We start from the raw sequence: 27,919 nt of genomic DNA on the forward strand, positions 1-27,919 counted from the left end.
GCTGACTGTATGGCTGGGTGGCTGGCCCCTGATGTCCTCTTCTCCTTCTCCTTTTCTTGCTCCTTGTTCTTCCCTAGATTCCTCCTCCTATTTCTTCTCTCTGCCTGACAGCCCTGCCTATCCTTTCTCCTGCCTCACTATTGGCCAATCAGCTCTTTATTAGACCATCAGGTGTTTTAGGCAGGCAAACTAACACAGCTTTACAGAGTTAAACAAACGTAACATGAAAGAATGCAACACATCTTTGCATCATTAAACAAGTATTCCACAGCAGAAAAGAATGTAACACAAATTAATATTGCACAACAGGTGACACTCATGAAAGCTGGGAACCTGCATCTCCCTGTACAATTTAGCAGAGTTTGGAGAGTGCCTCATTCAGGCAGCTCAGCTCATCTGAGTCTCCCAGGTACTTTGGTCTTCATTTCTTCTAGGTAGTGTGGTTGTTCTGGGTGTCTCTCAGCAGTATATACACTCTAGGGAAGGGAGGGACCTAGTGAATCTGGTCAGTTTCTGGGACTTCTGAAGCCTATGAATTGCATACTTCCTGAACTTAATGCATTTCTCAACAAAATGGAAGTTATCTCAGAGGTACTTGCTACCCAACACAGAGGTACCTGTGAGTGTGCTGAACTGTGCTAGTGAGTTTTTAAGTAACGGGTCTTCCATCTGGGACCTGATATCCATCTCCTAGTGGGTTTGCTCCTGCATCCCTGGTTCAGGGGCAAGGTTCCTGCCATCTAAGCCAGGGCTGAGGTGCTATTTGGGCCTGCCTTCTAGACAGTCTTTGTCAGGTTTGTTATAAAAGTTATGACCATGTTATGGAGAAAGATTTTCTTACATTCACTCTGCCTCAGTTTACCCAAGGGAGGGCTTGCTTTCCTTTTGCCTGTCTGTACCTAGATCATATAGCCCCTTGGATCCAGCCAGTCCCATCCTTGATGCTGAAGTGGGCTGAGAAACAAGCTGCCAATGGTTTGGGGGCCAGGGTGGGAAAAGGTAGGAGAGGGCATGAGCTGAGCCCACAATTCTAATGGTCAATTTCCAGAGCCTCCCCTCCAACTTCATCCCTTTAGATGGACACAGCTGTCTAAGGGCTCCTGTGATGAATGGTCCCAGGTGCCCTTTGTCCTGTGTGCCCCTTTGAGCTCTGACAGATGGATGAATCATAGCATCTGACCATAATAGATTGGGTAACAGCTCTCCCATCGCCCAATCACAAGGTCAGCTGGTCCTTCTCAGAGTAACAGTCAAGGCTCAGTTTAGGTAAATGTCTTTGTTTCTATGGCTGCAATGAAACACCATGACCAAAAAGCAAGTTGGGGAGGAAAGGGCATATTTGGCTTACACTTCCACACCACAGTTTGTCATCGAAGGAAGTCAAGACAGGAACTCAAACAGGACAGGAACCTGGAGGCAGGAGCTAATGCAGAGGCCATGGAGGGGTGCTGCTTACTGGTTTGCTCCACATGGCTTGCTCAGCCTCTTTTCTTTCTTTCTTTTTTTTTTTTTTTTCCAGAGCTGGGGACTGAACCCAGGGCCTTGCGCTTACAAGGCAAGCGCTCTGCCACTTAGCTAAATCCCCAACCCCCTGTTTTCTTATAGAACCCAGGACCACCAGCCCAGGGATGGCACCACTCACAGTGGGCTGGGCTCTCCCTCATCAATCACTAATTGAAAAAATGCCCTACAACTGGATCTTATGGAGGCATTTTCTCAATTGAGGTTCTCTCCTTTCAGTTAATTCTAGCTTGTGTCAAGTTGGCATAAAACTGTCCAGCACAGCTAGCTTTTCTTCAACACACCTGGCTAACTGACTTACATTCACAGCCCCAGGTCTTAGTGTTACAGATTTTGCTGGCCCCAATCCCTTTTCTGAGCCTCTTGGATCACTTTGGGAATAACAAATTACATTCAAGTCTCTGATATGGGCTGGGCTGGGGTCCTGATCTAAAACAGGTTGTCCTGTCCTCTGTGATGTGTGACAACTGGTTGACCTCAGCCTCGTGTTGACCCTACATGATCAGGGCCAGATCCTGTCCAGGCTAATATGTAATGATGGTGAGTGACCCCTGGAACAGCAAAGCTCAGAGGAATCCAATATCTTGTCAAACTTAACAGCTGACACCATGGGGAGTTGGTCAACCTCCCTGCAAGCCCTGCCCAAGACCATACTCTCACCCCTTGCCTCCCCTAATATCTACTGTCTGCTGGCTGGCTCCTCTTTGTATTGTAGCACGAATCTTAAAAGGTCTTATTAATAAAAACAAACCCAGGGCCAGGTATTGGGGTGAATGCTGGAAGATCAGAGAAACAGAACAAGCCACAGCTAACCTCACCTGGCCAATTCTTCAGCTGATCCTGTTTCCTCAGACTGGAAGCCTCTGAGTCCTTATCCAAATGGATCTCAGCTAAACTGTTTCTCCAAGGCCTGAAAGCTTAACCAGCTCTAGTTCCTGGTCCTCACGCCTTATATACCTTTCTGCCATCATTTCCTGGGATTAAAGGCGTGTGTCACCATGCCTGGCTGTTTCCAGTGTGGGTTTGAACTCACAGAGATTCAGATGGATCTCTGCTTTAGGAATGCTAGGATTAAAGGCATGTGTGCCACCATTTTCTGGTCTCTGTATCTAGTGGCTGTTCTGTTCTCTGACCCCAGATAAGTTTATTAGGGTTTTTATTTATTATTATATATTTTGGGGAACACAATATCACCACATTTCCCTTTTTTTGTCTAAAATTTAAAACTTATAACTAATACAAGAAAAACTATATCAAATAAGTATATACAATATATACAGTCAAGAATTACATTAACAATGTCCAGTCCATTAACATTTGACAAATTCAGACAAAAAAATTCATTATTTATCCTATTTAAACAAGTAGTTCCTTTTGTAAAGGTAGATTCAATAATTGACCTTTTATCTTATCATTGTATGAGCATAGATAAAAGGAAAAGACCTCAGGGTGGAGACTGCAGAAAGCAGGGCTCTGAAACACGTTCCTGCCTTTTATCTTGCTGCAGAGGCAAGGACCTGAGTTTCACACCCAGAACACATTGAAAATGCCAGGTATGCTATGAAAATGCCAAATGCTATGTGATCCTAGCACTGGGGAAGCAGAGACAGGAGCATCCCTGGGACTTGCTGGCTGCCAGGCTGGTTCCAGGTTCAGAGAGAGACTCTGTCTCAAGGGAATAAGGTGGAGAGTGATGGAGCAAGACACTCAGCATCCCACTCTGGCCTCTGTGCACACGCACATGCATGCAAGCACACACATAAACACACATACATACACACACACACACACACACACAAACACACACACACACACAAAGGACAGAGCCACACTGGAGCATGACTCCATGGTAGAGCACTTGCCCAGTGTGTATGAGGCCCAGGCTTCCATCCCTCACCCCACCCCAAAAGCAAAAGGATTGAGTATTGAGTAAGGAACTTCCTTCTTCCATTTTTCCTAAAAAAAAAAAAAAAAAAAAAAAAAAAAAAAAAAAAAAAAAAAAAAAAAAAGCATACATGTGAGTTCTGGGAGGTTTGAAAAGATGAGGTTTTGTGACACAGAAGATATATCTAAACTGCTGCTGGCCATGAGCTGAAGAAGATTTGAAGAAAGTACTGAGATAGGCTCCTGGTGTTCCAGGGGATCTCTGAAGTGATGCTCTCAAGGAGGAAGAAGAGAAGGGAAGAGCCAAGGCCTGGTCTGCCCTTACCAGGGCCCATCAGTGCCTCCTGCCTAGTGAGGCCAGGAAGATAATGACATTTGTGGAAAGTGTCCCTGTGACCTTCTGTCAGGCGTTTTCACAAGGGTACCATGGGAAACAAAGCAAAGTGGAAGCCAGTACATGAGATCCTGCCGAGTCCCGGCCCCGCCTTCTGAGGAGCCGGGCTTCTGACAGGCTGCAGAGGTGAGGCAAACAAGGATCCCCACAACCAGGCCGGGTCTGACCTGCAGTTACAGCCTCAGCTGGCGAAGACAAAGGAAGAGCAAGCCGAAAGGCACAATGGTGGTGTCTACAGCGGTGCTGATGAGGATGGTAACAGCCGTGATGACCGTAGTGATAACAACTGTCGTGAAGGTGACCGTGGTAGTGATGGTTATAGTAATGGTGGTGGAGATGGTGGAGATGGCTGCAGTAATGATGGTGAGTCATGACAGCAGTTATGGTGGTGATGGTGGTGGCGGTGATGGTGGAGATGGTGATGGTGGTGGTGGTGGTGGTGGTGATGGTGGTGGTGATGGTGGAGATGGTGGAGATGGTGATGGTGGAGATGGTGGAGGTGGTGATGATGGTGATAGTGATGGTGGTGGTGGAGATGGTGATGGTGGAGATGGTGGAGATGGTGGTGGTGGAGATGGTGATGGTGGAGATGGTGGTGGCGGTGATGGTGGAGATGGTGGTGGTGGTGATGGTGGAGATGGTGGTGGTGGAAATGGTGATGGTGGAGATGGTGGTGGTGGTGGTGGTGGAGATGGTGATGGTGGTGGTGGTGGTGGTGGTGGTGGTGATGGTGGAGATGGTGGTGATGGAGATGGAGGAGATGGTGGTGGTGGTGGTGATGGTGGAGATGGTGGTGGTGGTGGTGGAGATGGAGATGGTGGAGATGGTGGTGGTGGTGGTGATGGTGGAGATGGTGGTGGTGGTGGTGGAGATGGTGATGGTGGTGATGATGGTGGTGGTGATGGTGGAGATGGTGGAGATGGTGATGGTGGAGATGGTGGTGGTGGAGATGGTGATGGTGGTGGTGGTGGTGGTGGAGATGGTGGTGATGGTGGTGGTGATCGTGGTCCAAGTAAACGTTCGTTTGTCCATTATCTCATTTAATCTTACCACTTTAAATGAAAGACCCCACCTTGGAGACAAGAAAGGGGCAGGACCCGGTAAGGTCATCTGGCAGCCAGCCTAGCCTTTGGTTTCCTTCACCGGAGCCCTAGGCTGGGAAAGTGAACCCAACATCAGTCCTGGTTCTGTGAGGAACAGGTGTTCACCTCATCCAGACAAGTTTAGTGGGACTCCCCAGAGAGCAGTCATCATCTAAAGCAGGCAGCCTTTCTTCCCAAGGGCCTTCTCCTCAGGGACATGTTCATCCTTGCGGAGCCTGAGGAGCCCGGCACCAAACCGGGCAAGCTCAGCCTGGTGCTTGGAAGTGCTGCAGTCCCGGGTGTGACCACCAGGTGGTGGTGGAGCAGCCGCACCGCGCCCTGCCCCCAGCAGCCCTAGAAAAGCAGAAAATACAAATTAAAAATTCTTTGGCCTGGACATGGAAGTCAGCTGGAGATTCCGAGAGCCTTCTGGCAAATCCGGGAGGTTTGACCTTCTGCTAGCAAATCCTGGAGGAGTCCGTGACAGGCAAAGGGCAGGGAAGGAGTTGGAAGGGAAATGAATCCCCACCCCCCACGCTTGGGCTTTCTGCCTCCTGGAACCCAGACTCTCAGCACAGCAGAATCCCCAGAGGCTGGGGGCAGGGCAGTGCCGGCGAGAGACCAGCCGCGGTCTTTGATGTATGCTCAGGTTTGCAAACGTTGCTCTGTTTCACAGACTGAAAATCAGAGGGATAGGGAGGCGAGGCCATGCGCAAGGTTAACACCAGGGTACCAGACCCTGTGGCTGGGCCTGGTCTACCCCTCTCCCACCACCTCTCATGGGCTCCTCTGGTCTGGTTACCCCGTCTCTCTGGATCTGCTATTGCAGACAGTACAGTGAGCTCCCATGCTGAGACAGAGCAAGGGAGTCCCACATAGCTCCCCCAGCCCTCTAGGGAGGTTCCTGAAAGTTCAGGGTCCTCACCCACGCATAATTCTCTCTCTAAAACCTACTCAGACACTTCCCTCTGGTACGCAGAGAGGTGACTTGGGGCCGGCTGAGATTCTGACCCATATCCTGTATTCCGGACCAGCTGGGGGACACTCAGGCACTGCCCATGGGACATCCAGGAGAGCTGAGGCTTTGGTGCCTGGTTCCAATTTGAGCCCGACTGACCTTGGTCAAGTTGCCTGCCCTCTCTGAGCCTCGTTTTCTTGTTGGAGGGAGTTAACACCATTTCTGTCCTGGGCTGCTGCTATGAGATGTGGATGAGGGCAGAGCACAGCTCACAAGGAGGTGAATCTGGGAGCAGAGGATGGCTGCTGTCACCACAGGGCACAGCTCAAATGCTGCACTCGGGTCAGGCTGGCTTCATGCCCACAGGGAACACGGGAGAAGGCCTGGCTTTGGGTGAGCACAGAAATGGTGAAGTTCCGCACATGCACATCCACTCAGGCCCTTGAGTGACTTTGGAGAGAATGCTAAGACAGCCACGCTTCCACCCTAAAGACTCCAGTCTGATAGAGAGCCTCAGAAAAAAAGAGCTCTGCAAGGGGTTAGGTGGGTAAAGGCTCTTGCCTGGGGACCTGAGTTTAATCCCTGGAACCCATATGATGGGGGGAGAGCACCAACCCTGTAGTCTATCCTCTGACCTACACATACATTCGCACACACATACACATGCCCCCAAATAAAGAAGTAAATCCGTCAATAACCGGCGATTGTCAGCATCAGCCACTGAGCTGGCTGGGCTCAAGTGAGGTCCATGGTTTTCTGATTGGACAGCCCTATGCCAAGAGTTTGAAAGGGTCTAAAGTCCCTGAGTGAGAAGAGTCAGGGACTGAAGCCCAGGCTGAGGTTGAACATTGACAGCCCCCAGGTAAGCAGTGGCAATAGCCATTCCCTCCATGGCTGTAACTCAGTAACACAATTGCACTGGAGCTTGGAAAAATCTGTTTGACTTTTCCCTCTTGGTACCAGAGAAGCCAGAGAGGGCTCAGGCCTCCCCATCCTGACCTAGTAGCAGACCGGCCATCCAGGTAGCTTGGCCCAGTGAGCTCTCTACCTGACGTCCACTCTACAGTGTTGGGACATCCCAGTGATCACTCCTGGAAACAAGACAAGGAGACATTTATCCTCCCACCCACCCCACCCCAGTCTCCAACAGCAGAGCAAGGAGGAGCTTGGGAGCACTTGGCATCCATAAGGACCAGCAGGTCTCAGCACTCCCCGACGGCTAGGATCAGCTCTACTCATGGCGTTTGAGGAGCTTCTGGCCAGGGCTGGGGGTGTGGGACTCTTCCAGGTCCTGCAGATCTGCACCTTGCTTCTCCCTGCCCTCTTGGTACCTTTTCACATACTTCTGGAGAATTTCTCGGCCGCTGTCCCAGACCACCGCTGCTGGACCCATGTGCTGGACAACAGCTCTGAGGTGCCCACTAACCTGACCCGCGAGGCCCTCCTGGCCATCTCCATCCCACTTGGCCCCAACCTGCAGCCTGACCAGTGCCGCCGCTTCCGCCATCCACAGTGGCAGTTCCTGGACCCCAATGCCACAGCTGCCAACAAGAGTGAGGCCGCCACAGAGCCATGTGTGGATGGTTGGGTCTATGACCACAGTACCTTCACGTCGACCGTTGTAACCAGGGTAAGGGTCCCCAGAGCTTGCCTGCACACCTTGCCTCCTCCCCAGCCTTGCATGACAAACAAATGTTGAAGTGTTATGCAGGGCTGGGGAGATGGCTCTGCAGGTAGACTGCTTGCTGAAGACCTGAATTCAAGCCCTCAGCACCCATCTCAAAAGGGGTAGGTGTGGGCAGTGCTAAGGGGACAGAGACAGGAAGATCTCTGGGGCTTACTGGCTAGCTTGTCCAACCGAATCAGTGAACTCCAGCTTCAGTGAGAGGCCCTGTCTCAAACCATAAAGTGAAGAGTGATTCAGAAAGATATCTATTGTCAGCTTCAACCGGTACACACACATATGTACCCACACACACATGCCATGCACACACCAACACATAAAACAGTTATCCAGTTTTCCAATGTGGGAAGGCAGATTTGACCTCTCCACAGGGAGTGAAACCGTCAGGTAGAGAGTGAAACCGTCTTGCCGTGGGGGTAAGAGATGGGCCCCCACTCAAGACAAAAGCGCAGTCACAGCTAGGAGCCTGGGAGGGTCAGAGGGAGAAAAAATGGCAATTTTGGAGGTGGCTGGCTAAACCAGGATTCTCACCGAGACAGAGTGGGATGTTCTTGCTGAACAGTCTAAGCAGAGTCCTTTAACAAAACTGGAGTGTACAAGAACACAGATGGATCTAGGAATAGTTTGCTCAAGTAGAGAGAGAGGCGGGGGAGAATGTGTATGTGCACAAATGCGTCCATGAACAGGTATATATGTATATGCACGTATGTGCATGTGGAAGCTGGAGGTCAGCCTTGGGTCATTCCTCTAGACCATGCAACTTTAAAAAAATTTGTGTGTGTGTGTGTGTGTGGGGTATCTGGGTATGTGGGGGGGGGTATCTGGGTATGTGTGTGTGTGTGTGGTGTCTGGGTGTGTGTGTGTGTGTGTGGTGTCTGGGTATGTGTGTGTGTGGGGTGTCTGGGTATGTGTGTTGTGTGTGTGTGTGTGTGTGTGGTGTCTGGGTATGTGTGTGTATGTGTGGTGTCTGTGTGTGTGTGTGTGTGTGTGTGTGTGTGTGTGTGGTGTCTGGGTGTGTATGTGTGGTGTCTGGGTGTGTGTGTGTGTGTGTGTGTGTGTGTGTGTGTGTGGTGTCTGGGTATGTGTAGATGTCTATGTGCAAGTGCTTATGCACACCTGCAGAGTCCAAAGGTGTCAGGTGTCTTCTGTCACTGCCTGTCTCTGAGAGGCAGGGTCTCTCCCTGAACCTGGCCTCACATTTTCTCAGCTAGGCCAGAAGCAAGCAAGCCCTAGAATCCTTCTGTCTCTGTTCCCCTCAGAGCTAGGGTTCCAGATGCCTGACTTATTATATGGGTGGGCATCTGAATGCTGGTCCTCACCAGGGGCTCTTAACTATCTGAGCCATCTCTCCAGCCTCCACCTTGTTTTGTGAGACAGAATCTCCCTGTCTTGGGACAGCAGGCTCCCAGACTTGCCTGGCCAGAGAGTCCCCCTGTCTATTCCCACCCCCATGTTGGGATTACAAGCACACACCACCACGCCCAGCTTTTTATGTGGGTTCTGGAGACTGAAGTCACATCTTTCTGCTTCTGTGGCAAGCATATTCCTCTCCAGACCCTTCCCTCAAGTGGGATTTTTATCATCTGGCTTGTACTTCTGATGGCTTATGGCGACCCACGTTCAGATGTAGGCTTGGGTTTCAGGATAGACAGGAGCGTGGGACTGACCCCTCCACACAGTCAGCATTTAGACTAGCGAGGCTGGCCTTCTAGACATGCCCTCACATAGTCCTGTGGGCTGGTCTTGTCACTGTCCCTGTTGAATAAATGAAGCTATCAGATGCAAGACAGCCCTCCACCAGTCACCCCTTCCTTGGAACATGGAAACTGTCAGGCTTCTGTCTCTTCCAGTGGGACCTGGTGTGTAGCTCCCAGAGCCTGAAGGCCCTGGGCCAGGCCATCTTCATGACTGGGACCCTGGCAGGAGCCTTTGTCTGGGGATTTCTCTCCCACCGGTGAGTATCTCCTCTCCTCTTGGCTCGCCCAGGACAGAATAACTCTCTGGGAGCAGAAGGCATGAAGGTGTTAGGACTCCAGTGTTTGCCTAACAAACAGAGGCGGCTTCCTCTCAGGTAACCCATATGTTGCCACTGAGCCCCAGGGGACTCAGACCTGGATGCCTGATGCCAAAGCCATATTCTTTTTTTTTTTTTTCATGGCTCTTTTCAGTTTATTGCATGAAGAAGTTACACTAGTCCAAGTTAAAAGCGGACCCCAAATGATTACATTATACAAGCTGTGAGGTTTTTAAACTCGTGACAAGGGACAGAAGGGAAATTCTACTCATTGCAAGGAAATCCTCACTTAAGCTTCAGAGAGTCACAAGCACTTAAAACCCATGGACCTTCAGCTGGTCGTCCTTAGCCAGTCCAATCTCTCTCAGGAACTGGCATATGTTCTTGTGCTGGTCACCCTGTAGCTGAATTACTTCTCCATATTCTGGATGCTCAGTTACAGTACCATTGCAGGCGAATTTCTTCTTAAACGCCTTCACTAGTTTCTTTTTATCGTAATCATCAGCGATCCCTTGGACAGTAGTAAGGGTCTTCCTGCCGTTTCTCTGTTGAATTCTTGTATGGATAGATCCTCAGTGCCAGCAGGAAGCAGGTCATCACCCTTACTTGCATGAGCAAAGGGGTCGAAAGTGGAGGTTCTGGATAGCGGACATACAGTACGATTCCTTTTCCTCGGTGGAAACGGCCTGCCGGCCTGCGGAAGGCGGCTGCGGGAGAGGGCGGGGGCGGGGGCGGGGGCGGGGGCGGGGGCGGGCGGGTGGGGGGTGGGGGACGGGACAGAGCGTCGGGAAGCGAGGACGCTCGAGGTGGGGGCAGCTGAGTCCTCGGCGGCGGCTCAGTGACTGGGGCCCAAAGCCATATTCTCAACCACAAGTTAGCCAGTCCAATCTCTATCATTGGGCCTGAGAGCAAGATCCTAGCATTTTCATAACAAAGCCTTCCATGTTTCCAGAAGTTTCTAGAAGCTCTGAGAAGGTAAAGCCGGCTGCACTTGTCTCCCTTTGTCAGGCCTTGAGCAGGTCTCACCTGCCCTGCGTGGGGTCCCCAGGGACACCCCCACACCCCACTTGTTCATCCTCACAGGCTGGGGCGAAAGCCGATGCTGGTCTGGTGCTGTCTGAAAGTGGCTGTGGCTGGTGCTGGCGCCATCTTGGCTCCCAACTTCTTCATCTACTGTGGTCTTCGGTTCCTGAGTGCCTTTGGGCTGGCTGGTATCATTATGGCCCAGGCCACACTGAGTAGGTACCCTGGAGGCCTTCGCTCTTCCTCTTGCCCTAGAGTAGAAGGGGCCTGAACCTCACTCTGGGCCTCTGCATCACCTTTCAGTGGCTGAGTGGACCACAATCCGCAGGAGGGATGTTACCATGACGATCTTGGGCTGCACTTACAGCACAGGCCAGATGGCCTTGGCAGGCCTGGCCTTGGCCTTGCGGGACTGGCGAAACCTCCAACTGGCTGTGTCCATCCCCTTCTTGGCCATATTCCTGCTGTCCTGGTCAGTACACTGGGGTCTCTTTTCATGGGAGACCCGTTGAGGGAGTGAGTCTTCCTGTCTCACCCTCTAACTGGTCACATCCTGCTGGGAACCACAGGAAGACAAAGACACTCATCATTTGGAGTCCCCGGGTGAATGCTTTGGCCAGAAGCCGGTGGTTCCTGCCAAGTGGGGACCACACAGTGTTGACCTGAGAGGAGACATTACCAACACTTAAACCAGGAGATCTTAAAAACAGAAACAAGTAATGCTCGCACCTTTTCTTGGAAAATGAGAAGGTCCCGGGTCCCACCAGGCAGGGATGGGGTGGAAGCAGGGTAGCAGCTTCCATCCTCTGGGCTGGGGCTGACGCACCCTCCTTTCATGCCGGCACTGTCCCCGACCCCAACCTGACCCTCGCAGGGCACTTGGCATCCAAGTCTGCAAGGACCGGTGTTGGAGATGAGACTGTGGGTATCATTGTTACTTTTAGAGTCCTGCAAACATCTGGAAACCCTTGCTTGGGTGGGGGCTGTGGGGAGGGACAGGAAAACCAAAACGAATGTCACTGTGGTTCTCTGGCACCCACAGACTGGAACCAGTCAGTCCAGGCCCCAGTCAGACCCTTGTAGGGTGTGGAGGACTACATTCATTCTTAAATAGGACTGAGTTCCTGCCTCAGGCCAGATGTGGTTCCAGGCCCTGAAGACACACCAGGAACTAAAACAGACTAAAACCACCCACAGCATAGTGTTTCCACTCTGTGACGAGCACTGATAAACAAAGAAGCCGGCCATAGCATGATGATGTATCATGCTACTGGATGACAAGTTACGGGGACTTGGTACATAGCTGGTGTGGTTTGTGACACTGGAGGTGTGGTCACACATTTACTGATAAGATATTGAGTGCCTCTGTTTGCAGGTGAGGGTTCATCATTTGTCCCAAATCAGACAGGCTGGTAAAAACCAGAGGCAGGATTTGAACTTGGGCAGGCAGGTTTGTTCTATTTTTTACTTTCTCATTCAGGATGAGACTGAAGGGTCACTGTACCACTGACTTATATTTTGGGTTTCTTTTTACTTTTTTTATTTTGAAACAAAATTGTCCCAGCTGGCCTGAAACTCACTACATGGCCCAGGCTGGCCTTGTGAACCTACGACTTCAACCTTCTGAGCAGCAGGACCACAGGCCTGTGCCACGGGCTTGGCCAGCTTAGCCACTGTGCCAAACTGCCTCAAACAGGCAAACCCAGTGTCTTTGACCAGAGAAATGCTCCCCAGGATAGCAGCCCTTAAGGTTGTGGAGAAGCAGCTGGCTTTATAGATTCACTTTTTAATCTTTTTTTTTTCTTTAAATCTTTTTTTTTGTTGTTTTGTTTTGTTTTGTTTTGTTTTTCAAGACAGGGTTTCTCTGTGTAGCTTTGCGCCTTTGCTGGAACTTGCTTTGGAGACCAGGCTGGTTCACTTATCTCTGCCTTATGGGAATTAAACAGTAATAAAAAAAAAAAAAAGCCAAAAAAAAAATCAGAATAAAACAACACCAAGTCTCTCCAAGTCTCTCTCTCTCTCTCTCTCTCTCTCTCTCTCTCTGTCTCTGTGTGTGTGTGTGTGTGTGTGTGTGTGTGTGTGTGTGTGTGAGTCAAGCTTTCTTTTAGGTTTATTTATTATTTACTTCCTGGGGCAGTGCGTGTGTGTCACTGTGTGTGTGTGTGGTGTGAGTCAAGCTTTCTTTTAGGTTCATTTATCATTTACTTCCGGGGGCAGTGCATGTGTGTCACTGTGTGTGGCGGTCAGGGAACAACTTCTCTCATCATGTGAGTCCCAGAGACTCAAGTCAGGCTGCCAGGCTTGGGAGCAAGTCCCTTTACCCGCTGAAGCGTCCCACCAGCCCGTGTGGCCTTTCTACCACAGAACTGACCTCAGAGTCCCTGGAGAGGCAGCTTCTGTGTCCCCATAGTCTTTACATAGACTAGACTTGAAGCTCCCGGCGTCAAGGGAGGCCAGGTGGAGGCGGCCCAGAAAAGAAGAGGGAGGGAGTCTGGGTGTTGGGGCTCAGCTGAATTCCAAGTTGTCCAATCCTGTTTTAACAGGATTGTAGAGGGAAGTTTCTCTGTGTCCCATCCAGTCCGCAGCTGCTCAATACCAAGTAAACACACAGAGGCTTATATTAATTACAAACTGTATGGCCTATGGCTTCAGCTTCTTGCTACCTAGCTCTTTCATCTTAAGTTAACCCATTCCTATTAATCTATGTGTTGCACCGGTGTTACCAGTTTGCTGGCATCTTGTTGCTCCTTTAGGGCAGCTCAAATCTCTCTTGACTCCGCCCTCTTCTTTCTGTATCTCTTGATCTGTAACACTGGGGCATCCATCTTCAGCCTATAGGCCTAGAGTCTCTGGCATAGCTTTCAATGAAGCAGGAAATTTTAAGGACTATTCTGCTCATTCTGGCAAAGTTTGTTAGTTGCTTCTCCCCATGTCCTGTTGAATTTCCCACCTGGCTGTAAGCTTTCTTGCCATAGGCCAAAACAGCTTTATTTATTATCTAATGGGAGCAACACATATTCACAGCATACAGAAAGACATCCCCCAGCACTTCCCCTTTTCTGTCTAATCAAAAAGGAAGGTTTTAACTTTAACATAGTAAAATTACATATAACAAAACAGTTATCAAGCAGGAATTATAGTTATAATATCTAGTCTATCTGTATTTGGCAAAATTAAAGAAAATATTCTATCACCTATCCTATTTTTGTGAGTCCAAAGTTTTATATCTAATTTATCTTTTATCATGACCAAGGGAAACTATAATTATAACTATCTAGTCTTCAATTCCGTTTAAAGACCCCCAGAAGGATATAATATTATCTAAGTAAACAGGAAGTGCATTGCAAGCAACTTCCATAATTCTAGAAATGACAGAAACATCTGGCTGCCTGGACAGTCATCCAAAGTTCCTCTGTAACACTGGGGCATCCATCTTCAGCCTATAGGCCTAGAGTCTCTGGCATAGCTTTCAATGAAGCAGGAAATTTTAAGGACTATTCTGCTCATTCTGGCAAAGTTTGTTAGTTGCTTCTCCCCATGTCCTGTAGAATGTCTGGCAGTTTCTTCTGTGAAGCAGGAACCTGGAAAGTTCAGTGGTCACCTTCCTATGGGTTCTGCGTGTCTGTTTTATACTGCATCCTGTCAAGCAGTAGAGGCAAGGGCACTTTTTTGCCCAGTGGCTAACTTTTGCCACAAAAAAAGCAAACTCCATATGGAGTTTCTTCAATGCCCATCATCTTCTCTGAAGTAGATTGGTGCTGCCAGGAGCAGACATGTCTTAATGTCCAGAATAGTCTAAGTTCTTAAAACATCTTATATGCCATATTCTGTAGATCTTTGAAGTGTTTGAAGATTACCTACCTAACTGAAATATAGCTATGTATACCTAGAAAACTTAACTAGCATGACTATAGGTTTGATTATCATAGATGACTGTTAATCTGTATTTCTTAATTACATTTTACAATTTTAAGTGAATTGCATAAGCATAGTACCTTAAACAAGAGTAGAAATATACATACAGTATAACAAAATTAACTTTTAATTTGTATCAAACTATAATCTATAGCAATGTAAAATATTTTAAATGAGTTGTTGCTTTTTTTTTTTTTTTTTTTTTTTTTGGTTTTTCGAGACAGGGTTTCTCTGTGTAGCTTTGTGCCTTTCCTGGAACTCACTTGGTAGCCCAGGCTGGCCTCGAACTCACAGAGATCCGCCTGGCTCTGCCTCCCGAGTGCTGGGATTAAAGGCGTGCGCCACCACCGCCCAGCGAGAGTTGTTGCTTTTTAAAAGTAGATTCAACAATCTACCCTTTTATCCTATCATATCTATATCCTACATTTCTATATCATATCCCCCTTTCTTCTTTTAGAAAGAGATTGACTATGACCCATAATAATTTGTAACCAACCTCTAAACAAAGACAAACATCCATAATCCATTTTGGGGGGCAGGAATGTGGGCATAATCCTCTAGGCTACTTCCTGCTGATTGGGGTTGCTGTTAATCTTATGGGGATCCTGAGAAAAGTCAAGATATTGGTTAAGTCCTGGGAAGACTGGCTATAACCTTTGCTGATAGATACCATCTGTCAAGGTTCAGGAGGTCTCCCTTGATCAAATCTGATCCATCTTAACCTGGAACAAATCCACAGCCTCTTGCTTCCTGTGGAAATAAAAACAGAGCTTCCTTTCCAAAGCAACATATCCTTAGACCCAAATTTTGAAGCCAAGATACCTTTAAAATTTATTTATTGGTTTAACTCAGAAGCCTTTAAAATCAAATGTCTCTCTCTAGTTAAAAATCCCAAAGACAACACAATCCAGACTCTCTGTGTAATTTCCATCTTTACATGGCTTAACTTTCATTGTCTCTTTAAAGACTTTATTTTTAAAAACTATTTCTTTATATCTTTATATCTTTATATCTTCCTTTTCCTCTCTCTTTCAAGCCTATGTACATTTTTACACACACTGTAAACCGTTTAGAGTTTTATTCCATCTAAATCTGTCTTATTGTGAATCTATAATCCTTCTCTGACCATGAGAGATTTTAAACTGTTAAGCTGTTGACTCCCCCCCCCAGCTTCCCAACATCCCAACATGGTGGAGGTACATTTACCACCAGCTCTGGGAGCCATGCTCACTGCCAACTCTGGAAAACAGGGTCTATGCCTCCATCCAGTATGTAGCCCAGAAACCTTTTCTTCTGTCTGTACTAGCAAAAGCTAAATTCACCATGCAGTGTACTGCATGGCTTGGGGACACCTCTGTGTGCCATGGTGAGAATCTGCCATGCTGTAGGTCAAGCCCACATACCTTGAACCCACCATACTGTAGCTCAAGCCCACACGCCATGGCATCTCTGTATCATGGCTTGCCTGAGAGACACAACTAAGATGCTGTTTTAAGCTCCACTTTAGAATCTTTTTTAAAACTTTCTAAGGTAATGGGTGGAAATTCTTGCTACCATGTTTGGGTGCCAATTGTAGACAGAAGTTTCTTGGTCCAGTCCAGCCCCACAGTCCCACAGCTGCTTATAAAATAATAACTCAGAGGCTTATATTAATTACAAACTGTATGGCCTATGGCTTCAGCTTCTTACTTCCTAGCTCTTTCATCTTAAATTAACCCATTCTTATTAATCTATATGTTGCCACATGGCCATGGTGTTACTGGTCTGCTGGCATCTTGTTGCTCCTTTGGTGGCAGCTGGCATCTCTCTTGACTCTGCCCTTCTACTCTCTGTATCTCTACTTGGATTTCCCACCTGGCTGTAAACTTTCTTGCTGTAAGCCAAAACAGCTTTGTTGTTATCCAATGGGAGCCACATACATTCACAGCATACAGAAAGACATCCCACAGCACAGGACAGATGCAAAGAACCTTCCTGCTCCTCTGTCACATCAAATTGGGGGCTCTGTTGCCCACTGTCCCCTCTGAACCAACTCAGGAGTACCCATGGTGTTCCAGGACAGCAAAGTTCTAGCCAAGTACCTGCTTCTTTGACAGGTGGCTGCCAGAATCTGCACGATGGCTGATTACCACAGGCCAACCAGAAAAAGCGCTTCAGGAACTCCAGAAGGTAGCCAGGATAAATGGCCACAAAGAAGCCAAACAGATGCTGACCATAGAGGTGAGTCAGGAAAATATGTCCAATAGAGTGTTATCTGTATTGCCTCCAGCTTCCGTTGTCTACTGCACCAACATCTCCATCAAGTTTACCAACAACATCACATAAACTACCACCATCATCACATGAAGTCATATACCCATCAGTACCACCATCACTACATGAATACTGTTGCTATCACCAATCAAAGCAAGATCATTGTCAACACCTTCAGTAGCAGCATTAGAACCACCACAGCCCATCTCTACAACCACCTCCTCTGCCACAATGGATCTCCTCTTCACCACAACAATCACTATCATTAATATCACCATCAATATCTCTACAAAACACTATCACTATAACATATATCTCTTCTGCTATCTTTATCACCACTGCCACCATCATCATCACCATCCCCATCATCATCACCATGATCAGCATCTCTACCATATCCACCATCATCATCATGTTCACCATCACAATCATCCCCACCCTCCCCATCATCATCACCCTCTCCATCACCATAATCTCTACCTGTTAAGGACTATTGGGGTGCAGCCCCTAATAGTCTCTTGTCCAGGGTCCAGGGAAGAATCTATCAACCAGCTGAGAATCTATTCTTAAGGTTGGCAAGTCAATCTATGCACACAAAGCTCATTAGTCCATTTTCTTTATCCCTCCTCCAGTCTCTAGCTTTACAATTAGATAGCCAAGCAATCACAAATCTCCCCCTCCAGCCAGGTTACCGGGCCTGAATTCCTGGAATGTCATAAAGGCAGGTAAAAATTTTTCTGTGGCAGTGACTCTCAGGCTTTCTTTTGCAGCCTGAAAAGGGAGCGGTTAAAGGAGGAGGTCAACTGAGAGCTAATGATCAGTCAATATATCAAAAAGGGGATTTATGTGCTCAGTCGACATCCCGAGGAGTGGTTAGGTAAGAAGTTAGTGAGGCTGTAAGAAAGGAGGGTCCGAGCTAAGTTGTGCGAAGCTATTACTTAAGGTCCACCTGACCTAGGCGGTGTCTCTGTGTGGAGTTTACCTTAAATCAGGAAACTAGCATGTGGTGGTCTGGACTGTTATTTCTGTTAGTCCTTGAATGTGGCTAAGGGAGATATCTGATTCCAGTGCTAAAATGGGAGAAACAGATGAGCCTGAGGGAAGGAAGCCTTTCCTGAGGCTGTTCTTCAAATATATGTTCTCGAACATATATGTCCAAAGAGTGATCAGTCCACACTATTAGCAGTTCTTAGGAAAAAATCAGTTGGGAAAGCTATGAAGGTACACAAGATTTTCATAACAGAAGACAGCTGATATATAATGAGCCAAATAGCACCAAATACTCCCTGAGATTTGGCTTCCTCTGAAGGAACTCCTCGATCCCTTCAGGTAGTGGCTTTGCCATGACCAGCTGAGTTCTTATAATCTATTCCTGCGGCCCGTAGCATCTCCCATCCCCACTGTGTCCGTCACCTCCACCATCATCGCCATCCCAGCATCACTACCATCATTACTATTCCCACCATCATTGCCATGCCCACCATGCCCACTATCCCCATCACTCTTACCATCAGCATCATCACCACATCCCTGCCATCACTGCCATCCCCACCATCACTACCAATAACAATACTACTATTATCATCTGTCTCATCCGTGACCTAAACCTGTGTGTCTCACACACCTGCCTCATGGATCCCTTGATGTATCGGGGAAATAAGGTTGTTATTTGAAGCTAGCTATTTTTAGAAAGTATGTGGAGATTCTGCAGAAGATAGAGGACATAGAGTTCTGTGGAGGTAGCAGGGGAGCTACCAGAAACAGGCCAGATAGTTAATGCCAGGCTATGAGGGCTCAAGGTGCAAGTGGACTGAATGAGCCCTTGTGGCAACTGTGGCTGCTCCTCTGTTCAGTTCAGGAAGCCAGGCCTGCAGAAGAGGCCACAGAGGCCAGAGGAGACCTCTGCTGCCCTTCCCAGTCACAGGTCCAGAGGCCCAGGCTAGGCTAAGCCCTCGATCTTACTCACTTGAGGACCACTACCTGGCACGGCACAGGCCTATCACTCTAACACTGCTCCTGTTTTCTCCCCTCCTGGAGGTGCTGACATCTAGCATGGCCAGGGAGGCAACTGAGACTCAGGGATCTGTGCTGGACCTGTTCCGTGTGCCCGTGCTCTTCCAGAGAACTTGCGTCATCGCATTGGTGAAGTATGATGTGCTGGTCACCTCTCTCAGAGGCAGAGCTGGGGCATGGGGGTGGTGTCCAGGGAACCCAGCACCCTCAGGTCTCCCAAGGACATCTGAGAGACAGGAGTCCTAGTAGGCTGGTTTGACAGGGGAGAAGCTGACCTGGGCATGAGTGTGTCCTGGAAGCCAGCTGAGAGGCATGGCTGGAATGGCAGTCCCTGCAGCTGGAATGGCAGTCCCTGCAGCTGGAATGGCAGTCCGTGCAGGAGACCAGGGCCACACTTGCCTGGAGATGGACCATAGCTGAAGAGGACGCTGTTTGCCAGCCTTAACAGCTTGTGGTTACAGTTAGGCCCCAGAGGGTGACAAGGGCTGAGAGTCTCCTTATAGCTCCCATTTCACAGATGGGAAAAGTAGGTCCCAGATGGGTGAGTAGTTCCTGGTGGGAGACTGTACTTGAACCCTGGCCAAGCAGCTTCCTGGTCCCCATCTATTACCCACCATGCCTTGCACAGAGAGGCCCTGCCTTGAGAAGCACTAGGGATCAGCAAATATCTCCTGTAAGCAAATTTAGTTGTCATGACATCCAAAGAGCATCTGAAAAGGGAAGATGAAGCTTGATTGAAATGTGGTTGTCAATAAAACTGAAGTTGAGGCTGGGAGTGCCTGCCTATCATGCAGAAAGCTCTAAGTTCAATCCCCAGCACCACACAAAAACAGATGTGGTAGGCTAGCCTGGGCTACATGAGCCCATCACAAAACCAAAACCAAAAAAAAAAAAAAACCGCGATGGAAAAAAATGTGTCTTTTACACTATAGTTAGCCACATATACGTTATAACCACTAATAATTTATGTCTGAACAAAGAATGGGATCAAATGCTTTCTTTGGTAATATTTCATTTTTAGGTTTTTTTTTTTCTTTCTCTTGATAAATTAGAAGGAAGCCAACATTTGAACCCCATCCCCACCCCTCTTTAAAAAAAAAAAAAAAAAAAAAAAAAACTTCAAGGCTTCCTGGCTCTCCCAGGGGCCACAGAATATCTTTTGTTATTCAAATCAGAGGCTTTGAAATGCTAACCCTGCCATTACCCAAAACTCTCTGCAGTTTCCATGGAAGGGATCCGGTCTAAATCCTCCACAGTCAGTGTCCACAGAAGTCTGAAAAGCTGGAACCTCTGTCACACCAAGCTTTGCTCTGCAGCCGTCACCCAGGCTGTCGACATCTACTGGGCAAAGTCACTGGGGGCTTAAGAGTGGTGAGGAATCACCTCACCTTGTAGCCACTACTAAATTCGAGCACCGTGGAGCTGGAGGATGAGGCCACCCTGTCCTCAGGAGTGACTGAGGAGTCAGGGAGCTTGGGAACCAGGTGGCCTTCTGGAGGTCCTCCATGCTCCTGTGGCTCTGTCCTGGGATGCTCTCCCTGGCTGAGGAACATGCTCCCTCTTTGCTGTCACCTTCCCTGGGACAAAGCCAGTGAGAGATGATGCTTCGGGCTGGGGTCACTCCTTGGTGGCATGCACCTGACTCTGGCTCTGTCCACAGCTTCTCCCTATTGTTGTCCTATTATGGCCTGGTCCTGGACCTGCAAAGCCTGGGCGGGAACCTCTTCCTCTTGCAGACCCTCTTTGGAGCCGTGGACTTCCTGGGCCGAGCCACAGCCGTCCCATTGCTCAGGTTCCTGGGCCGCCGCACGACCCTGGTGGGCTTCTTTGCCCTGTCGGGGTTCTGCATCTCAGCCAATGTGCTGGTGCCACAAGGTGAGACAAGAGGCTGAGCAGGGAGGCCAGGGCAGAGTCCTGTCACCCAGCCACACCACGCCCTTCCACGACACTTCTTTTTTCTCCTCTTGAACCACAGCCACGGCACCTCAGTTCTGCCTGGTCTGTGACCATCACAAAGCCCCTGACCATTTCCCAGAGGAGGAAACTGGGTTCAGAGAAGTGAAGCAGTTTCCTGAATTACTCAGTGACACAGACAGCCAGGGTTTGGACCTAAGTGGGCTGAAAGGGCGTGTGCGTGCGTGCGTGCGTGCGTGCGTGCGTGCGTGCGTGCGTGCGTGATTTTTCAGACATGCATCTGTTCAGGTGTTTCTTCTTGTCACTTGTTTTGGCTTCAGTTGCTTGGAGACAGGACTTCAAGTAGCTCAGGCTGGCCTCAGACTCCCATGTAGCCTTGGATCGCCTTGAACTCCTAGTCCTCCTGCCCTACCTCCTGCTTCTGGGATCACAGGCGTGTACCACCACGCCAGGCAGCGGTGGTAACAGCTACTCTTCCTCCTCCTCCTTCTCTTCCTCCTCTTCCCCGTCCTCTGAGACAGTCTCACTATATAGCTCTGGACGGCCTGAATCTTGCTATGTAGACCAGGCTGGCCCTTAGAGCTCCACTCGCTTCTGCCTCCCAAGCGCTAGGATTGAAAGTGTTAGACCACACCCGCCATGGCAGCGTCTCCTTGCTTGTTAATGCAGCTGGTCTCTCCTACCCACGGCGCTGGGGAGGCTCTGGGGACCAGGAGTTGGTTTTTTCTTCTGAATGGAGCTGTAGTACCCGATACCCTCCCGTTGTCCCTCTCAAGGCTCAGCTGGAGACTGGGGACCTGTGTCCTGCACTACAGTAATAGCCAGGAGGAATGCAGAGAGATGCCCCTGCTGGCAGCCGGTAGGGTCTGAGTGGAGGAGAAGGTGACCTGTGCCTGACCCTGGGCCACAGCAATCCCCTCCACCCACCCCAAAATAGGGCAGTATGCAGAGCTCTGAGAAGTCTTCAGAGGTGAAGTCTTTTGGTGAGAACTACGCTTGACTGGGACTTACGTGTTGCTGTGACAGAGCATCATAACCAAGACAACTGGGAGAGGGAAGGGCTCCCGTGGCTTATAGTTACAGAGGGTCACAGTCCGTGAGGGCGGAGCTGAGACAGCAGACTGTAGACACGCCAGCTGTAAGCTGGACACCACGGACTCACATCTCAACCACACAGGAAGCAGGGAGGGCGCAGGATGGCGATGGAAGGCTTTTGACACCTCCAAGGCCACCCCGGGACATGATCCTCCAGCATGGCCACACCTCCTAGTTCTCCACAAACAGCCACCAACTGAGAATAAACCCTCAAACTTACAGGGAACGTCACGTTAAAACTACCAGTTTTTGGCTCTCTGCCCCATGTGTACGTGTGTACGTGTGTGCACACATGTAAGCTTGTTCAGAGATCAGAGGTCAACCTCAGATGTTATTCCAGAAATGTTATCTATATCCCCCCCCCCTTAAAAAAAAAAAAAAAAAGACAGGGTTTCACTCTGTAGCCTTGGCTGGCCTGAAGCTCACAGAGATCCACCTGCCTCTGCTTTCTGAATGCTTGGATTAAAGGTGTGGGCCACCATGCCCAGCAGTCCGTATCTTTTGAGACAGAGTCTGTCTCAAAAGTGACTCTGGACTGGAATTCAGTGTTTAGGCTAGACTTCCTGGCTAGCCAGCCCCGGCAGACACAGGTCTCTACCTCCTCAGCACTAAGACTATAATATACACCACCACACCAGCCTTTAATTGGGTGTGATCGGCTCAGGCCCTCATGCCTTTGGGATAAGCACTGTATCAAACTGAGCCCTCTCCACGGCCTCTATAAGACTTTTTCCAGCCAGGCAGTGGAGACATACTCAGAATGCAGAGGCAGGCAAAGCTCTGTGCTACACGGAGAAACCGTCTCAAAGACAGCAACAGCCCAAAGACTCCCCGCCCCCCGGAGTGAGGATGGCTGGGTGAGTGCTGTACCACTGAGGCGTACCTCCAGCCCCTGTGAGACCAGGTCATACAGTGCAGGGGGACAAAGTCCAAGCCAGACTCACAGGAGAGCGAACCAGCCTCGGCTTCCAGCTAGGGGTTCTGTCACGGGGCCATGGGGCCTCACAAATAGGACAAAGGGTAATAAGAAGGTTGTAGGCACCTGGGCGTCCCAGAGCCCTGCTATGGACCTGGCATGGCATAGCCTCCCTGTCATGGAAATACTGTGAATTTGCCCCAGGCTTGACCACCCCAACACACCTGTCTTTCTTCCCTGGCCCCTGGCCATCATGCCACACTGTGCCCTCGCCTGGTGCTAGGTAGGCCGGCACCGCATTGGCTCTGCCCAGGACTGCCGACTCCACCTCACTGTTGCCATTGTACCTGCAGACCTGCAGACTCTTCGTGTGGCCCTGGCCACCCTGGGGAAAGGCTGTTGCGGGGTCTGTTTGTCGTCTCTCTCTGTGTACAAGACAGAGCTCTTCCCGACACAGCTGAGGTAGGTGCTGTTGGGACCCCAGGAGTGGGTGTGGTCGTACAGCCAGGGACAGTCGCCCCCAGAGGTTCAGTGGGGAGCGCTGGCAGGGCCCTTAAAGCCTCCAGGATACCCAGGCTTGAGATTGGGTTTGCTGTTTTGAGACCAACTCTCACCATGTAGGCCAAGCTGGCCTCACGCTCACAGGAATCCTCCTGCTTCAGCTTTCTGACCAACACCATGCCTGGCCTTCACTAATGTGTTTTGATGGCGTCTGTTGACTTCCCCTATAATATGGAGACTCAGAGCTGGGAGCTGAGTGGCCTGGTAAACACTGAGGCTGCCCCCAGGTGCCCAGAGACACAGAGGATGCTGTGTCTAGAGAGTTACCTTGAAGACCCATGGGGAAACCAAGGTGGGTTCCATGGAGGAGGTGGCTGCTTCTGGAGATGAGACAGTGACCCTTGTACCCAGCTATCGCACTCCTGAATCCCTGGGCCCCGCCATACCACCTTCCAGCCACAGTGGCAACTATGTCTGAGCCCCCTCTCCTCCCACAGGATGGCAGCGGATGGCTTCCTGCAATCTGTGGGCCGCCTGGGGTCCATAACAGGCCCCTTGATTAAGATGGCCAGCCAGGCCCTGCCCCTGATACCACCACTCACCTATGGAGCTTTTCCCATTGCCTCAAGCCTGGTCCTCCTGTTCTCCCTCCCGGAGACCCAGGGCATTCCACTCCCAGACACCATCCAGGACTTGGAGGGCGGGTGAGTGCGCTGGGTCACCTGGGCTGGGTCACCTGGGCTGAGTCAGGCTTCCTCTTGGACTGAAGAGAGATGATCGGGGCTTCAGGGACAGACAGCTACTTCCAGGACTTGTGCCCCTGAAGCCACTGAAGTTCTGACTGCCCTGTGACGGTGGTGACTGTTCCCATCTCCAGGATGAGGAAGGCTCAGGGAAGCAAGGCTACAGGCCCAAGGTCCCCCAGGGAGGTGATGCTTGTAGCTTTGGCAGGAAAATGGTGTGGACGGGGGCACAGACTGAATGCCCACCTGTGTGGACAAGTTACAGAACCTCTCTGGCCAAAACTGGCACAGGAAGACATCAACGGTCTCTGATGTCCTAGCTCCAAGTTCCTGTGAATTCCTGGCTCAGAGGGAGAAGAGCTGAGTTCTTTGGTAGAACTCCAGTCACCCATCCTGACATCTGACATGATGCTCCTGAGCAGGGAAGTGAGAACTCCCAACTGCTTCCTATAACCAGCATCTCCTTCGCCTCTGCGTCCTCAGATGTGGAATGGGGGCTAGAGGGAAAACCAAACCAGGCCTGGGGAGACAGTTCGATGGGTGAACGGTTTTCCTTACAAGCCCAAAGACCTAAGTTCAGTCCCCAGAACCCGTGGGAGGAAAAACAGTAGGCGTGTTGATATGCCCTTATCATCCTAGCATCGAAAAGGTAGACACAAGCAGATCCCAAGGCTCCCTAGCTAGTCAGTCTGGCATACTTGGCAAGCTCCAGGCCAGTGAGAGATCATGTCTCAAAAAACAAGGTAGATGGACGTGGCAGCATACGCCTTTAATCCCTGGGATTGAAGAAGAGGCGAGTGGGTCTCTGAGTTCCAGGCCAGCAGGGCTATTTAGTGAGATTAAAAAAACAAAAACAAAAATAAAATGACCACCACCTGAAGAATGATACTCAAGGTTGACCTCTGGCCTCCACACTCATGCCCATACATGTGTACACAGAGAGAGAGAGAGAAAGAGAGAGAGAGAGAAGGAGGGAGAGGGAGAAGGAGAAGGAGAGAGCGCGTGCGCACTGGCTTCACTCACACTCAACCTCAGGATTAAATGATTGTCTGGAGTTCCAGTTCGAGGCTCTCACTAGACCGACTCTCCCTTCAGCTCCTGTATCCATGGTGATCAGGCCCGCGGGGGGAGGGGGGGGCTTTCCTGTTGTCAAGCAGCTGGCACTTTGCTACTTAGTAAGCCCCTCCCCTTTTTTATTCAGTGCTGGGGCTGGAAGCTACGCCCTCACTGGCCCTCATTTCCTGCTAGACCAGCATCTCATCTCTAAACCACATTTGCAGCCCACTTACTGTCTTTTTAGTTTTGCAGACAGGGTTTCTCTGTGTAGCCCTGGCTGTCCTGGAACTCTCTCCCTGTACATCAGGCTGGCCTCGAACTCACAGAGATCCGCCTGGCTCTGCCTCCCAAGTGTTAGGATTAAAGGTGTGCGCCACCACCACTGACATTTTGTTTGTTTTTGGTTTGGGCACATATTGTCTTACTATAGCATCCTCTCAAAGCAGTCGTAAGTATAGCTGTCCAATTTCACTGTTAAGGGAACTGCAGCTCAGAAAGGGTATGTCGCTCATCTAAGGACTCCCAGCTGAAAGGCAGGGAAGCTGATTTAATTGACTTTTAACAAAAGATTTATGTAGTATTTTTATTCTATGTATATAAGTATTCTGCTTACATGTACGTATGTGCAATGCGTGTATGCCTGGTATCTAAGGAGACCAGAAAGAGACATCGGATTCCCTAGGAATGTTGAGTTATGGGTGGTTGTAATTACCATGTGGCTGCTGGGAATCAAACCTGGATCCTCCGCAAGAGCAGCAAGTGTTCTCAAGAGCTGAGCTGTCTCTCCAGCCCACTGTTTTTGTCTCTTGAGTGAGAGTCCCACTGTGTAACCTGGCTGGCCTGGAGCTCACGATTTCCATCAACCTGACCTTGAGTTTCAGACAGTTTTCCTCCCTCAGCCTCCTAGCTGCTGGGATCACAAACTTTTACCACCACACTCAATTTAACTTAGTATTTCACTTAATTCACTTTCATTGTGTACCTACTGTGTTTCGGGTATGATTCTAGGCATGGGACTTACAGGGGGTAATAAAACCCAGGTATCAGAGAGGCCATACTCCCACCAGACCTGATATTTCCATGTGTCAGTGTTTTCTCTCTGGATTTTTCTAGATCATCCACAGCCAAGGGTAACCAGCAAGAGGGGGTCATTATGGAGAGCACCTGGTTCTAGAAACGTCACCACCATTGGAGCCTTTGGCTGGCTGAAGCCTCCTGGGAAGGAGTGGCCTCTTCTTCGGTGTGAAGGAGGAAGCCCATGAATGACCAGGAGGACTCACCCTAGCAGGGCCGGCAACATGGCTGCCTCCTCTAGCTGGAGGTAACTCTCAATCCAGTACTTCCCTTCCTCAACACAGTCTCCATCCTGCCCAAGCTGGATGTCCTCTCCACACCTTCACTCAGGACCCTAGCTCGAGATTAGGGCTTCAGACTCCCCATTGTGTCCTCAACTGAGTCCTCAGCTATAAAATGGAGGAAGGCACTTACCTTCCAGGGTTGGGTATGGGGCGAACTGATCTTCGTTCTGGTGAGAGTTCAGTACCCAGTATGCTAACAGCTGCCATGTGTGGGTACGTAGGTTGTGCATCTTCTCGAGGCACTCCCCAGAGGAAGCCTGTGGGAGCCGGGATTAGCTGGGGTTCGCCCTGGTTCAGCCACCTGCCCTCCAGGAGCAGTGAATATTACAAGAAAGGGACGCTTTAATCACTTCCTGTTGCTCATTGGTGTAGCTAGAGTTTTCCTGCCCGGCCCACAGTCAGGACAAATCTCTGTCACCCGCCAGTCCCACAGTCGCTCAGACCCAACCAAGTTAATGCAGAGATTTATATTGCTTACAAACTGTATGGCCATGGCAGGCTTCTTGCTAACTGTTCTTATATCTTAATTTAATCCATTTCTATAAATCTATACCTTGCCACCTGGCTCGTGGCTTACCGGCATCTTCACATGCTGCTTGTCATGGCAGCGGCTGGCAGTGTCTCCTTCCGCCTTCCTGTTCTCTCAATTCTCCTCTCTGTTAGTCCCGCCTATACTTCCTGCCTGGCCACTGGCCAATCAGTGTTTTATTTATTGACCAATCAGAGCAATTTGACATACAGACCATCCCACAGCACATTGGTGAGGGGTAGATTCCTGCCCTGGGTTTACACATGGTCCAAACACTGAACAGACAAGACCAATGGCAATTTAATTTATCATAGTCACATGCCAGAGAGGCTAGCCCTACCACACCACACAGGCCACACGGGATCTGCACCCAGTGTCAATAAACACCCAGGAGCTGTGGGAAGCAGGATTCGAAGTACCAAGTGACTCCTGGCTTCTGCGGAAGATGTGACTAGCTTGCTTGCTGGTGGACAGGGAACCAAAGCCCACTGGTTAAAAACACCATTTTGGTGTCCAAGGGCTGTGCCGCCTCTGGGCCATGTTGATCTGAGTGGCTTGTGCTGCCACCAGGGGACATGATGACATCCGGACTGAGCTGCTGCCAGGGCCATGTCTGGATTCATGGGTCTGAACAGCCACCTGATACCATGTCGGTGTCCGAGGGTCTGCCATACTCATCTGGGTGGCCTGTGTTGCTATCGGGGCCATGGTGATGTCTGGGCTGAGCTGTGACCGAGAGCCACATCTGGGTCCATGTTCCTGTTGCAGCTGGTGTCTGTGATAATGTCCATGGCCTGTGTTTCCACAGGGGTCACAGAAACCATGCATATTGAAATCCGAGGGCCAGGCTGAATTGTCCCTGCCCTTCACTGGCCCTGGGATAGCTGGCCCTGCCCCTCGTTGTATACTGCAGTAGAAGAGCTGGATCTGCCCTTCCATGGGAGAGCTACCCTCCACCTGCCCCCGCACTCAGGAGAGATGGCCCCAACCCTTACCATGGGCGTGGGAGAGCTGGCCCCATGACACTGGCCTAGGAGAGCTGGCTCTACCCGCTGCTCAGCTGATG

At 49.8% G+C, this 27,919-nt stretch overlaps 1 protein-coding gene and 1 pseudogene across 2 annotated transcripts; one reads left to right on the forward strand and one right to left on the reverse strand.

Moving 5' to 3' along the window:
• The first annotated feature begins 7,076 nt into the window (after nt 1–7,076).
• On the forward strand, nt 7,077–27,850 carry Slc22a11 (solute carrier family 22 member 11). Of its 2 annotated transcripts, XM_059262142.1 has the most exons (10): nt 7,077–7,469; nt 9,374–9,477; nt 10,621–10,775; nt 10,864–11,032; nt 16,572–16,731; nt 18,793–18,875; nt 20,402–20,616; nt 23,020–23,128; nt 23,665–23,871; nt 26,080–27,850. In XM_059262142.1, exons 1-10 carry the CDS (start codon nt 7,077–7,079, stop codon nt 26,138–26,140), a joined length of 1,656 nt encoding a protein of 551 aa, XP_059118125.1. In that variant the 3' UTR covers nt 26,141–27,850. The 2 variants fall into 2 exon arrangements, with proteins under 2 accessions (XP_059118125.1, XP_059118133.1); XM_059262150.1 differs by lacking the exons at nt 20,402–20,616; nt 23,020–23,128.
• On the reverse strand, nt 9,670–10,190 carry LOC131910089 (eukaryotic translation initiation factor 1-like; annotated as a pseudogene).
• Nucleotides 27,851–27,919: the final 69 nt, after the last annotated feature.

The sequence above is a fragment of the Peromyscus eremicus genome, chromosome 1 (genome assembly GCF_949786415.1).
Source record: "Peromyscus eremicus chromosome 1, PerEre_H2_v1, whole genome shotgun sequence".
Classification (NCBI taxonomy): Eukaryota; Metazoa; Chordata; class Mammalia; order Rodentia; family Cricetidae; genus Peromyscus; species Peromyscus eremicus.